Source organism: Lithobates pipiens, unplaced genomic scaffold (genome assembly GCF_037356315.1).
Source record: "Lithobates pipiens isolate NorthernLeopardFrog02 unplaced genomic scaffold, aLitPip1_a1.2 Scaffold_18, whole genome shotgun sequence".
Taxonomy (NCBI): Eukaryota; Metazoa; Chordata; class Amphibia; order Anura; family Ranidae; genus Lithobates; species Lithobates pipiens.
In genome coordinates, this window is record NW_027507758.1 from 326,133,611 (window position 1) to 326,146,494 (window position 12,884).

A 12,884-nucleotide genomic window follows, 5' to 3' on the forward strand; every position below is an offset into this window, starting at 1 on the left:
GAAGGATTCTTCTATAATACAAGAGAAGATATATTTTGCAGACTGGATATACTCGTTATTTTCTAAAAGAGAGTGCATTTGTGTGTGTAGGTTCTTTAGTGTGTCTTCTGGGTTTTATCGTTGTCTATTCTTCTGGAATAGTTCAAGATTTCAGAATGTACAGCAGATGGACTCTGTGTTTTATGCGGGGGTCTTTTTTTGGCAATGTTGTTTAATTTAAAGGCAATTTTTTAAAATAAAAAAGAGGTTATTCTTATGTGCTCTCTGAGATGATATTGCACAGTGCAATCCCTTACCTTTTCTTTGGTACTCCCCTCCTGGTGTTCTCCCCTCTTTTTTTTTAAGAATGCATCCATAGAAAACGCTGTGCTATGGGGGAACCCGTGTCAGGCTGTGTGTCACACACAGTATGGCTGGGCCACACCCCCACTTCCTTCTCAAAGGATTCAACTGACAACAGCAGGAGCCTATGGTTCCCACTGCTCTCAGAGGCCAAGAAAAGCAAGCAGAGGCATTGCAAACAGGCACAGTGCTGGATTGCGAGAGGACACAGGTAAGTGTTTAGTATGGGGGGGGGGAGGGAGTAGTTAGTGGGGTGTTTTTTTAAACTTAATACAGGGTATACATTAGGGTAAAAAAGAAAAACAGACTTTAGAACCACTTTAAGACTGACATTGTCCAGACTCATTTTAATAGTGACTGGTTGAATGTCTTTCATATTTATATTTAAGGTTCACTTATAAATAATCCAAAGACTATGCGGGAAGGGAAAAAACAAAAAATTAGTACTTGATGAGTACTGCATCCTAAATATTACTATAGAAGCATGTGAAAAACTGCAATGAACTTTCTTGGTACTCCAAGGACAAAAATCACAGAATGTATAGTTTAATAATCTCCAAATGTTTACAATCCATAGATTAAATGAAGCCTAAAAATGGACCCCCACAGAAGCCAGGTGCCGGTCCAGGCTTCTGGGTGGTTCCCAGCTTTAAAGTGGGGATCTTTGTAGAGCCTTGACTGGCTGAGTGACATCAGCTGACAGCAGGATTTAGCCTGCTGATGGCTGAAAAGGGGTCACAGGAGTGCACAGTGGTCACAGTAGTGCTTTGGCTATATGTCTTTTTGTAAGGGCTAAGATTTTTTCACCTGTCATCCCCTTTCAAATAAAAGTAAGTTTCATTGATGGCTGCTTAGACAGGCAAATGGCAGTTTGACGCGGTTGCACTAGATATGGATTAAATCGAATCAGTTGGAGTAAATGCTATAATTGTGGTGTAAGGGACACTTTTGGATTGGATGTAAGTTGCATGGAATAAATATGCAATATAAATGGAGATATCTATGTGAACATTTATGTAAAATTACAATTTATGTAACAGGTACTTTCTTTCTCTAATGGTCATCCCAAAAAGTGAAACACTTTAAAACAATGCATTTTCTCATAATTTATGTTTCCATACCAACCCTCCAACCACCCATACCTTGCTGTTACTTCATCAATATGATGGGTGGCTTCACCATTCAACAGTGAGGTGCAAGTGGTAATCAGAGGCAATGATCATGGGAGCTGATTGCTGTCTCCTTATCAGAATGAAAAACTGCACCTACATTAACAAACATATTTGTGAGTACACATGGGCTGGGTGCACGTGGACTGTGAGTCACGTGGGCTGAGTCACGTGGGCTGTGAGTGCACGTGGGCTGTGAGTACACATGGGTTATGAGTGCATGAGTGCTGTGAGTACCTGTGTATTATCTTGTCGAGTACCTGTGTATTATTGAGTATTAGGCCGCGTATACACGAGAGGATTGTCCGTCCAACTTAGTCCGCTGAAACGTGTTTCAGCGGACAATCCGCTCGTGTGTGGGCTTCAGCGGACTTTTTCAGTGGACAGTCTGGCGGACTAAGTCTTTCGGAATTTCCGTAATTTTGTCCGTCCAAACTTGGTTTCAGCGGACAGTCCGCTCGTGAGTAGGCAAGTTGGACGGACTAAGTATGGCGCATGCTCAGAAAGGATTTACACGGCCGAAGGTTGCATTGCAGTGTATTGGACGTCGTATTTCTAGTCCCGTCGTACGTGCTGTACACGTCATCGCGCAAGCTTTCAGCGGACTGTCTGTTCATCGTGTGTGGTCAAGTCCGTTCATTTAAAAGTTGGACGGACTGTCTGTCGGATTGTCTGACGAACTTAGTTGGGCAGACAATCCGCCCGTGTGTATGCGGCCTTAGTGTCAGGAAGCTAGTTGTTAGTTAATTTGGACAGGGTATAATCCTGAATCCCCGTCAAATTAGTAGGTCCAATGCCTGGATGGGTGTGTAGATGCGACTCAGTGTACATCTTGCGGCATGTATGTGTTTCTTCATCATCCGATAAAGGGCGAATACTGTTGTGCAAAATGTAATCATGTTATTTCTCTGGAAGCCCAGGTTCTGAATCTAGGGATGAAATTATCAATGCTGAGAAGACTCTCCATACTAAAGGAGAGTTGGAATCGTACCCAGCAGGTGCCGGCAGGGGCCAGCACAGAGGTGGGTGGAAATGAGGGGCAGGCACCAAAGCAGTGTAGATGAGTGGCAGGTTAGAGGGGAAACTGCCAGGCAGGCTGGTCCTGGGCTGGAACATCCCAATAAGTATGCCTCATTGAGTGACATTGGTGAAACCAGTCAGGCACCAGCACTGCTTGAGCTGAGTGACTCCCTCAGCTGCCAGGGAAATAACTCCTCCAGTAAGGGTGGGAGTAAAGCCAAGGGAAAGGAAAGACAGATTCTGGTGGCAGGGGACTTAATTCTTAGAAGGACAGAGAGGGCATTCTGTACCAAATAGCTGAAGCACCGAACTGTATGTCCTCTACCGGGCGCTTGGGTTCGGCACATCACAGATCTGGTGGACAGATTATTGGGAGGGGCTGGGCAAGACCCGGCTGTCATGGTGCATGTTGGCAGCAATGACAAAGTAAGAGGAAGATGGAGTGTCCTTAAAAATGATTTTAAGGACTTAGGAGCTAAATTGAGGAAAAGGACCTCCGAGGTAGTATTCTCAGAAATACTACCAGTACCCCGACCCACACCAGAAAGGCAGAGGGAGATTAGGGAACTAAAGTGGCTCAGGAGCTGGTGTAGAAAGGAGGGGTTTGGGTTCCTGGAGAACTGGGCCGACTTCTCAGTCGGTTAACAGCTCTTTAGCAGGGAGGGACTGCACCTAAATGAGGAGGATGCAGATCTGCTGGGAGTGAAGATGGCCGACAAGTTAGAGGTGTTTTTAAATTACGGGGGGAGGGTCTAGAGGTAGAGATAGTGAGCGCAGAACAAATTCCAGAGGGTACCTAAACCCATGGTAAGTATAATAAGTCAGTTTTGCAACCTCAGAACACCCAATAAGGAGATAGTATGTGACCGGTCTAAACTATGTGGCATGTTCATCAATGCCAGGAGTTTGGCAGACAAGATGGGAGAACTTGAGCTACTGTTGTATGAGGAGGATTTTGATTTTGTAGCAATTTCATAGACTTGGTTCAACAGCTCTCATGAATGGCTGGCAACCATTCAAGGGTATTTCCTATATCACACGGATAGAGAGGGCAAAAGAGGGGGAGGGGTATGCCTGTATATCAAGAATGACGTACAAGGGAATGTCAGAGATGACATCACTAAGGGAGCAAAGTTGGAGGTGGAATCCTTATGGGTAGAGCTACAAAGGGAGGAAACTAAGGGAAAAGTAGTACTGGGAGTATACCTCTGGTTAGGCCCCCTAACCAGAGGGAGGAGGCGGAGGTGGACCTCCTATCACAAATTGGATTAGCGGCAAGAATGGAAAGTGTCATCATAATGGGGATTTTAATTATCCAGACATAGAGTGGACGGAAGGAGCCACACACTCATCTAAAGCTCACCATTTCCTAAATGTCATGCAGGACAATTTCATGGGTCAGATGGTAAACATACCAACTAGAAACAAAGCGTTACTAGACCTAATGATTACCAACAATACAGACCTGATCACGGATGTGGAACATATGGGGCAATTTAGGAAACAGCGATCATAGGTCAATTTGTTTTAGTATAAATCACACAAATAGGAAACAAAATGGGAATACAAAGACACTGAATTTCAAAAGAGCCAACTACCAAAAACTATGAGCCTTGCTAGAAGATATTAACTGGAATAAAATCCTAGAAACAAAGAACACAGAGGAAAAATGGGTGTGCTTTAACCACTTGCCGACCGGCTCATGACGATATACATTGACAAATTGGCCCGGGTGTGCAAAACAACGCACTCGTACGTCGCTGCGTCATTGGCGGCTAGCGGGCGCATACACGCCTGCCGCATGCTGCAGGGGCGTGCCTACAGGTCCCGCGGACTAGATGTCTGCCGGTGGACCATGAACGTGACACAGAGAGGCAGAACGGGGAGATGCCTATGTAAACTATGCATTTCCCTGTTCTGCCTAGCAACATGACAGGGATCTACTGCTCCCAGTGATTAGGAGCAGTGATCTCTGTCATGTCATAGTGAGCCCATCCCCCCTACAGTTAGAACACGCCCAGGGAACACACTTAACCCCTTGATCGCCCCTAGTGTTTAACCCCTTCCCTGCCAGTGACATTTACATAAATGCCAATGGTCCCAAAATAGTGTAAAAGTGTCAGATCCACCCACTGCAGATCGCCACCATTACTACTAAAAAAAAATTATAATAAAAATGCCATAAATCTACTCCCTATTTTGTAGACACGATAACTTTTGCACAAACCAATTAATATATCTTATTACATTTTTTTACTAAAAATATATAGAAGAGTACATATTGGCCTAAATTGATAAAGATTTTTTTTTTTTTGGGGGGGGGGGGGGGGGGGGATATTTATTATTGCAAAAATGAAAAAATATTGCTTTTTTTTCAAAATATTTGCATTTTTTTGTTTATAGCGCAAAAAATAAAAACTGCAGAGGTAATCAAATACTACCAAAATAAAGCTCTATTTGTGGGGAAAAAAGGATGTCAATTTTGTTAGGGTACAATGTTGCACGACCTCGCAATCGACGGCCTCACCTCCTATGTAACTATGTAACAATCAATTAGCCACCATTTTTCACAGCTGCTTGCTCTCAATTCTGTCTTTCACTGAATGTCAGGGGCTCCAGTGATGGTTGGGAACCAATCAGATGGGTTCCTGATCATGTGGCCACTATATCAGCTCTGGAGGCTTTGCTGACAAAAATGAAAGCCTTCAGCCTGCTGATGAACACTGCCACCTTTGGGCTGTATTGTTCATCTGCAGTACCATTTATTTATTAACTAGCAGTTTTCAAACTTTGTCAGTTTTTTTTTATTTTGCCAGACCTTCAGCCGAGCATTCACAGCGCATGTGCCGCTGACTTCAGCGGCTGCATGCAAAGTAAATATCTCCTAAATCGTACAGGTTTAGGAGATATTAATTTTACCTACAGGTAAGCCTTATTATAGGCTTACCTGTAGGTAAAAGTAAAAAAAAAGGGTATACAACCACTTTAACAAGAATAGAATGCACCTCTAAATCTTGTCAGAAATGCAATTTTCTTGTCACTTCCTGTGAGCCTAGAAAAAAGCACAAACATTCTTATCCTAATTCTGTAAGCTATAATTGCAACAATCCATCATGTAATAGAAATGAACAAAGGCAGACATGTTTGAAGTTCAGCCTGTGTGCAGATATATGTAGACATGAAGGGATGGATAAGAAGTGTAATATTTGGAGGATTACCAGATGAAAATAAGGCTAAAAAAAAGAAAACTAATGTAGCCATCACATCTAAATACTGGTAAGCTGCAATGTATTACATTTTTTGGCTTTGGGTTTCAATACAGTTAAACATATTAAAGCAATATGGACTAAATGTAAACATTTTTTATTATATCATTGTTAAATGAGATGATAGGTATCTTCCACATTTTTGTTATTAGTCTGTTTCATGAACACCTGCTTTACATTCTAGACACGTTTAGTTGATGTAGTTCATACAATTTGTATAGTGTGCCACTGCTCATCTATTTATTAAGGGATAAAAATCATTGTCTTGTTATTTAGTAGGCAGCTTCATGCTTGTTAGAAAGTATGGTTTGCTTATTTTTCATTTATTCAGTAAAATTATTTTATTATGGGTTCAAAATGCTTAAACATGTTGAAAAGATAGGGAATAAATATGAAAACACATATTATGAATTTAATCTGATTTTTTAATGAATCGATTCACATCAGTTAAATTAATTAATGTATTATTCCCTTAGAGAAGTGCTACCTCAGCGCGTGTGTCATCCAGAAGGTTTTCTAGTAAAAAGTGCAGATACGATTGTGCAGGGATTACCATTCCTTTCTCTGCTAGCAGTAACAGGCAACCACCTTTACCTATAAATCTTGCCAGAAAAGTTACAGTGGACTACATCCTGGTTCCCATGCCTTCTTCTTTCTTGTCTGGACGGGTGTATCGTTTCTTGTAGACAGGGCTGGACTGGGACAAAAATTTGGCCCTGGACTTCATCCAGACCAATGCACTTTAATTTAGCAAACACACACAAAAACAGTATATAAACTGTATGCAATTGTGCAAAAATGTCCCCAGAGAGCCCCACACTTACATCAGGGTCCCCAAAGAGCCTCCACCTTACACCAGGGTCCCCAGAGAGCCCCTGCTTACATCAGGGTCCCCGGAGAGCCCCTCTTACATCAGAGTCCTCAGAGAGCCTCCACCTTACACAAGGTCCCCAGAGAGCCCCTCCTTACATCAGGGTCCCCAGAGAGCCCCTCTTACATCAGAGTCCTCAGAGAGCCTCCACCTTACACAAGGGCCCCCTAGAGAGCCCCTCCTTACATCAGGGTACCCAGAGAGCCTCCCCCTTACATCTGGGTCCCCAGAGAGCTCCCTTACATCCGGGTCCCCAGAGATGCCCTCCTTACATCAGGGTCACCAGGGAGAGGGCAGGCAGTGAGAGCTGCCTACCCGCTCTCCAGCTCTCCCATGCTGCCCACCACATGGCTGCAGTGAGCCCGTGGCTCGGTAGTGGGCCGGGACCCTGTGGTTGGGGACTCCTGGTCTCCTGGTCTGACTCGGGGCTATGGGCTATCGGCCCACCATGAAAATCCTGGTAGTCCCGCTGGCCAGTACATGCCTGCTTGTAGAGTGCCTACAGCATCTACTAGTTGTTAGCATGCCACAGACCTGACCAAGAATCAGGTTATAAGTTGCTCAGTGCAGTGCCAATGATCAAAGATATTTTAGGCATGACCTTGACCTGATTTCTATATTCACCTTTCTGCCATCTGCCATAGCACAAAATATAAAGACCTTTGGGTGACTTAAAGCCCTAGAGTGGCTCAGTTGGGAAGCTTTAAACTGAATCTAAACCCCAAAACAAAAATGTATTATATTGCAGCATTGCAGCTGTAAGATATGATGGCTGCATTACTTTTCCATGCTTGTTATCCTTTTTTTTTCACCTACTAATCCCACAATAACAAACTTTCTGTCCCATCATGGCTAAACTCATATCTCCACTGTACCTATGGAGGGAGTCCCTTTTTTGTCAACAGGCTGAACTTCAAACACATATACCTTTGTTCATTTACTGTCATGGTGGATTGATGGTACTAATAATTTACAAAAGAAAGAAAAGATTTCTTTGCAGCTCAAAATTAGGACTCTGCATTTCTACTAAAGTGAAAAATGCTTTTTCTGTACATAGGAAAATGTTCCTAGGCTGAAAGATGAAACATTATACAGCCACCACAGCTGGTATTACCTCTAGATGTGGTTGTGTGATGATGAGGAGGAACTTTGAAGGAAACAGTAAGGGGACCGTTATGAGTTATTTTAACATTTTATATAATACATTTTTTTTTTTTTTTTTTACCCTTTAACTTTTGTGCATTGAATGCACAGGGTGTCAATGAACCATTTTACTGCTTCCCAGGGCAGGGTTAGCCGGTAGCTACTAAAACAAATAAAGTTAAAAGAAAGACGTATATGTAACCCTTTACTGTTTTTGAGATTATACGTCAAGAAAAGCAAGTACAAATAAAAATGACAAAATAGTATTCTCTGTTACTGTAATTCAACCCCAAACAGAAGAACTAACTCATTTAAATAACACTCTTGTTTTTTTTTCTTAATTATTATGTATTTCACAGTTGGAATGTCATTTAGCTGATTGAAGTCTATCACTGTAACAATGTACATTTTGCAGTGATGAAAGATGTGTTGTAACTTTTGCCTAATTGGAAACAAGTGACTATTTTCCCTATTACTGAAAGCAAGAGCGCATATTGTTCCTATGAAAAGCCAAGGCACATCGGCAACGACATCAATAGGATTTGGGAATGGTCAAAGTACCATTTCCATCACAGTTTGTTCTTGATTATTCATGCCTTCCATGACGATTTTGAAGTCATCAGCATTGAAATAAGTTAGTATTAGCTTTTGAAGTTGCAGAATGAAAACCAAACCACAATTGTAAACGCACTTTTGATGGCTATTCAACTGTGAATAATTAGGATCAGAATATTTAGCACTGAGTAAAATATTATTACAGGCTAAAATATGTAACTAATTTATAAGTAATGATCAACTTTCGGTCACCTCATTTCATTAAATTTTTTGGTCTCTTGGGGAAAAAAAAAATTCTAAATGAAAACAATAAAGGAAATGTCCACAGTAAATAATGAATCAATGCAATTTTTTTCACAGATAATTCTTCATTCAATGCACAAATATCAACCACGTGTCCATGTGATTCGGAAAGACTGTGGGGATGAACTGTCTCCAGTAAAACCAATTCCAGCAGGAGAAGGGGAGAAGGCATTCGCGTTCCCTGAAACAATTTTCACTACTGTAACAGCATACCAGAATCAACAGGTACTCTTTTAAACTTTTCATTACTTGCTTGGGCGCAGCTGGATAACAGAGAACAAATAATAAACCCTTTAATGCAAAACCTAATATGCTGAAATGTATAGAATATGAATGCAAAATGTGTTTATTTTAAATGGAAAAACAACTTATGCCCCGTACACACGAGAGGAATTAAGTCTGACAGACCTCCAAAGGAGTTCCGCCGGAGTTCCGCTGGAGTTCCGACGGAGTTCTGGCGGACTTTTCGACCGAACGGACTTGACCACACACCATCACACCAAACTCCGACGGAGTCGAACGTGATGACGTACGACTGGATTCGACGTAGGAAGTTCATAGACAGTAGCCAATAGCTGCCCTAGCGTCGGTTTTAGTCCGTCGGAGTAGCACACACACGAGCGGATTTTTCAAAGGGGACCGGGTCCGGCAGAGTTCCGTCGGGAAAATTTAAAGCATGCTTCATTTCTAAAGTCCGTCAGACTTTAGCTTCGCTAAAGTCCGTTGCAGCCCACACACGATCGGATAGTCCGCCGGACTCAGTCCGTCGGAGTTTGGATGTCGAAAAGTCCGCTCGTGTGTACGGGGCATAAGGCTGTGATTTTTGTGAGATATGACAGGAATATTTCCAGGTTTCCAGAAAGCACAGCAGGTATGCCAGGCTAGCCAACCTGTACTCAACACAAACATTGAATCAGACATTGAGGCTGGTTTAGTAAAGGAGTTGAGAATCTTCACTGAAAAATTGTACAAATATTCACAATTGGATGATTGAAGAAAATATTCACACTTTTTTTTTTTATTATTATTATGAAGATTACCAACTCCTTTACTAATGAGCCTCTATGAATAATTATTATTGTTTTTTTTTTGTGTTACAATATATATTTTTTTAATGAAAACACTATTAGTTTTGGAGATATATACAGCAGGTGATATCTGAACTAAGAGAAATTAAAGTAATAAGAACACACATATAAACCTAAAAAATATCAAATGATAATTTAATTATAAGTTAAAAAAATAACTTCATATCATTTTGTTTAGTTTTGGGGCAAAGGGCTATACACTTGGAAAAAGACAGTTACAACTGCTGGGAGGTATTCCCCTTTAGGGAATTTGTCTTGTTTTTAACTGCTTTGGACGTGCATATCCTATATCAGCCTTTCTCAACCTTTTTAACACAGAAGAAACCTTGAAATGATTCTCCAGTCTCGGGGAACCCCTGCTAAAAATTAGAAATTTACAACTCATGATACATTAGTGTGATGGTCAGTGGGAATAATGGTCCTTACATTTGTGGTCATTGGGAAGAATTACCTCCTTACAGATAGCTAAAAAGAGCAATGGTGTCAGTAGGAACTTATCCGAGAGGCAGAAATGGCCCAATGCTGAAGGAATCCCTAGCAACCTCTGGAGGAACCCTAGGGTTCCACAGAACTCTAGTTGAGAATCACTGTCCTATATACATATGCATATAACATTCGTTCATACTTTATGATATTAGGAGATAGTGTTGTCATTCTTCTTAGATGACTTTATATTGTTTCTTCATTTGCTAGGACAATATTTATTTTACGGCAATACCATTCCATCACTATCGACGCATTTAACTCTGACTCTGTTAGGGCAGAATTATGACAGACAAAGTTGCTTGTTTGTTTTTGAAGGTACATACTTTGAATTTGTCAACCTTATCTTTCTTTTACTTGGTGAGCTTCTAACCTGGAAGTAGCATGTGCATTTTAGGTGCTGTGACACTTGATATGCACATGCTTTCTACAGGTGAGTGACTCATTATGTAATGAAACAAGGACAAGAATGACAGCCATGGAGCATGCAACATTAGAAGCAAGTCAGCAACAGGAGCTCTTTCTTTGTGTCCTGACAAATTTCTTTAAGAATGCAGAGGCTCCTTGTTGCTCACAATGCATAATTCTTTGGCCAAACTTAATCATTAGTTGCCTACTGATTATCAGTAGTCACTTGTCAATTTTCACTTTTTATTAATTAATTGCTTCACTTACTGTTCTGATATATGATGATATCTAATACTAATACATTTAGAAATATTCTAAAACAGAAGCCATAAACTAATCAATAGATGTATGGAATGTAGAAAATATTTTCCTTTTAATTAATAACATGTATAAGGCTCCATGCACACTGAATTATAAATCGCTGCTTCTACAGGAGTTTTGTGTGTAGAAGCAGCTCAATGCTATCCTATGGGGTTTATTTACGAAAGGCAAATCTACTTTGTACTACAAGTGCACTTGGAAGTGCAGTCGCTCTAAATCTAAGGGGTAGATCTGAAATGAGTGGAGGCTCTGCTGATTTTATCATCCAATCGTGTGCAAGCTAAAATGCTGTTTTTTATATTACTTCCCCCTCGGATCTACAGTGATTTTACTTCCAAGTGCACTTGCAGTGCAAAGTAGATTTTCCTTTAGTAAATAACCCCCAATGTGTCCATACACATTATTACAATTATAGGCATATTTTAAGCTCAGTGTTTAGAGGCAGGAAAAAAAAACCCTTCCGGTTTGCGTTTCTGATTGGATCTTTCTGGTAGAAAAAATATTAAACACTTGTAAACTCGCCAAACTGTGTACAAATACCCTCTATATGAGCGTTTTTTTTCTGCCAAGGTAATTGATGTTATGCTGTAAGCCCAGTGTGCATGGAGCCTTAGTAATATTACTTGTAAATACCTTTTTGACACTGATATTTAAGAAAAGAAAGAGGAAACAATGCATTTTATATGATCAATTTGCTTAAGATTTTAAAGATGCATATGTTTTATTTATTTATTTTTTTAAACGGTATTAATCGCCTTTTCTGTCCTTTTTTACAGATAACGCGATTGAAAATCGACAGAAATCCTTTTGCAAAGGGATTTAGAGATTCTGGGCGAAACAGGTAAATGTTTTTTTCTTTATGCTAAATTAACAAATGGTAACACACTTAGTACGACTCTTTTTTTTTAAATTTTACACTGTACTGAATAAATTTCATGAAGAGAAAATGTGGTCTGTTTAAACAGCTTGTTTCTATACATAGTTTGCATTATTTTAAATGTATGTAGAGCTGCTTTCTATGTACTGTATATGATTTCTGATTCCTGATTGGCACAGTTTTTGTGTATTACCTTTTCTTTCTCTCTCACTTATGCGGTGAGGGAAACTGGCGTTTCATGTTCAAGCACTGCACTTGGGTTTTGCAGTGGGTGTCAATGCAATGCTAACGACACCCTGGTGTGAACCGGCCCCTCAATGTCAATCCGGCTGTTCAGGTCTGATTACTTAAAAACGCACTGGGGTTGATTTACTAAAGGAGGAAAAGTTATTCAATTTGCAAAGTGAATGTTGGTTAAATAAGGTGAACCCACTCTCTATAGGCATGATATGTAATATTTACCAAACATTTACTGCAGGTTAATGTCTGTGCTCCTAATTTATTTGTTTTAAATTACAGTGATTGATTTACCTGCCGCAAAATATTTGGTAAATGTTACATTGACTGAATTTTTAATACCCCTAAGAGATTGCTTTGAAATTGCATAAAACAAGTAAACATTACAATTAATGTGGATGATTAATGCACTATACTTTTGCTTTAAATCAAAACTGTAACTTCTAGTGTTCTTTATAAAAGTAAAAGTAAAAAAGAAAAAAAAAACATTTGCCTTTCTTAAAATGCTTACAGTTCTTGACCCTTTGGTCATATAAATGAATTCTGTACATTAATCTCATTGTCAGTCCTGAAGCGGATTGCTTCAAGCCTGCAAAAGACTTCATAAAGGCCTTGTGATTGGAATTCTCTGGCAGTTGTTTGTGTGGCTAACATTGGGGTGTGCATGTTTGGGGGAGGGGGGTGTCTAGTTTCAAAGAATACATGAGAAATAAAAATCTTTGACTTATTTTTTTGCTTTTTGTGATATCAAAGAAGACAAGGATTGCAGTCATGGATAATATCTAAATAATAACTAAATTA

At 40.2% G+C, this 12,884-nt stretch overlaps 1 protein-coding gene across 2 annotated transcripts in view; it reads left to right on the forward strand.

Moving 5' to 3' along the window:
* TBX18 (T-box transcription factor 18) overlaps window positions 1-12,884 on the forward strand; it is a 55,784-nt gene that overhangs the window by 27,895 nt on the left and 15,005 nt on the right. For both annotated transcript variants that reach the window (XM_077487307.1, XM_077487308.1), the window contains exons 5-6: window positions 8,727-8,894; window positions 11,746-11,810. In XM_077487307.1, coding sequence (XP_077343433.1) covers window positions 8,727-8,894; window positions 11,746-11,810 — 233 coding nt within the window. The remainder of the gene's footprint in view (window positions 1-8,726; window positions 8,895-11,745; window positions 11,811-12,884) is intronic.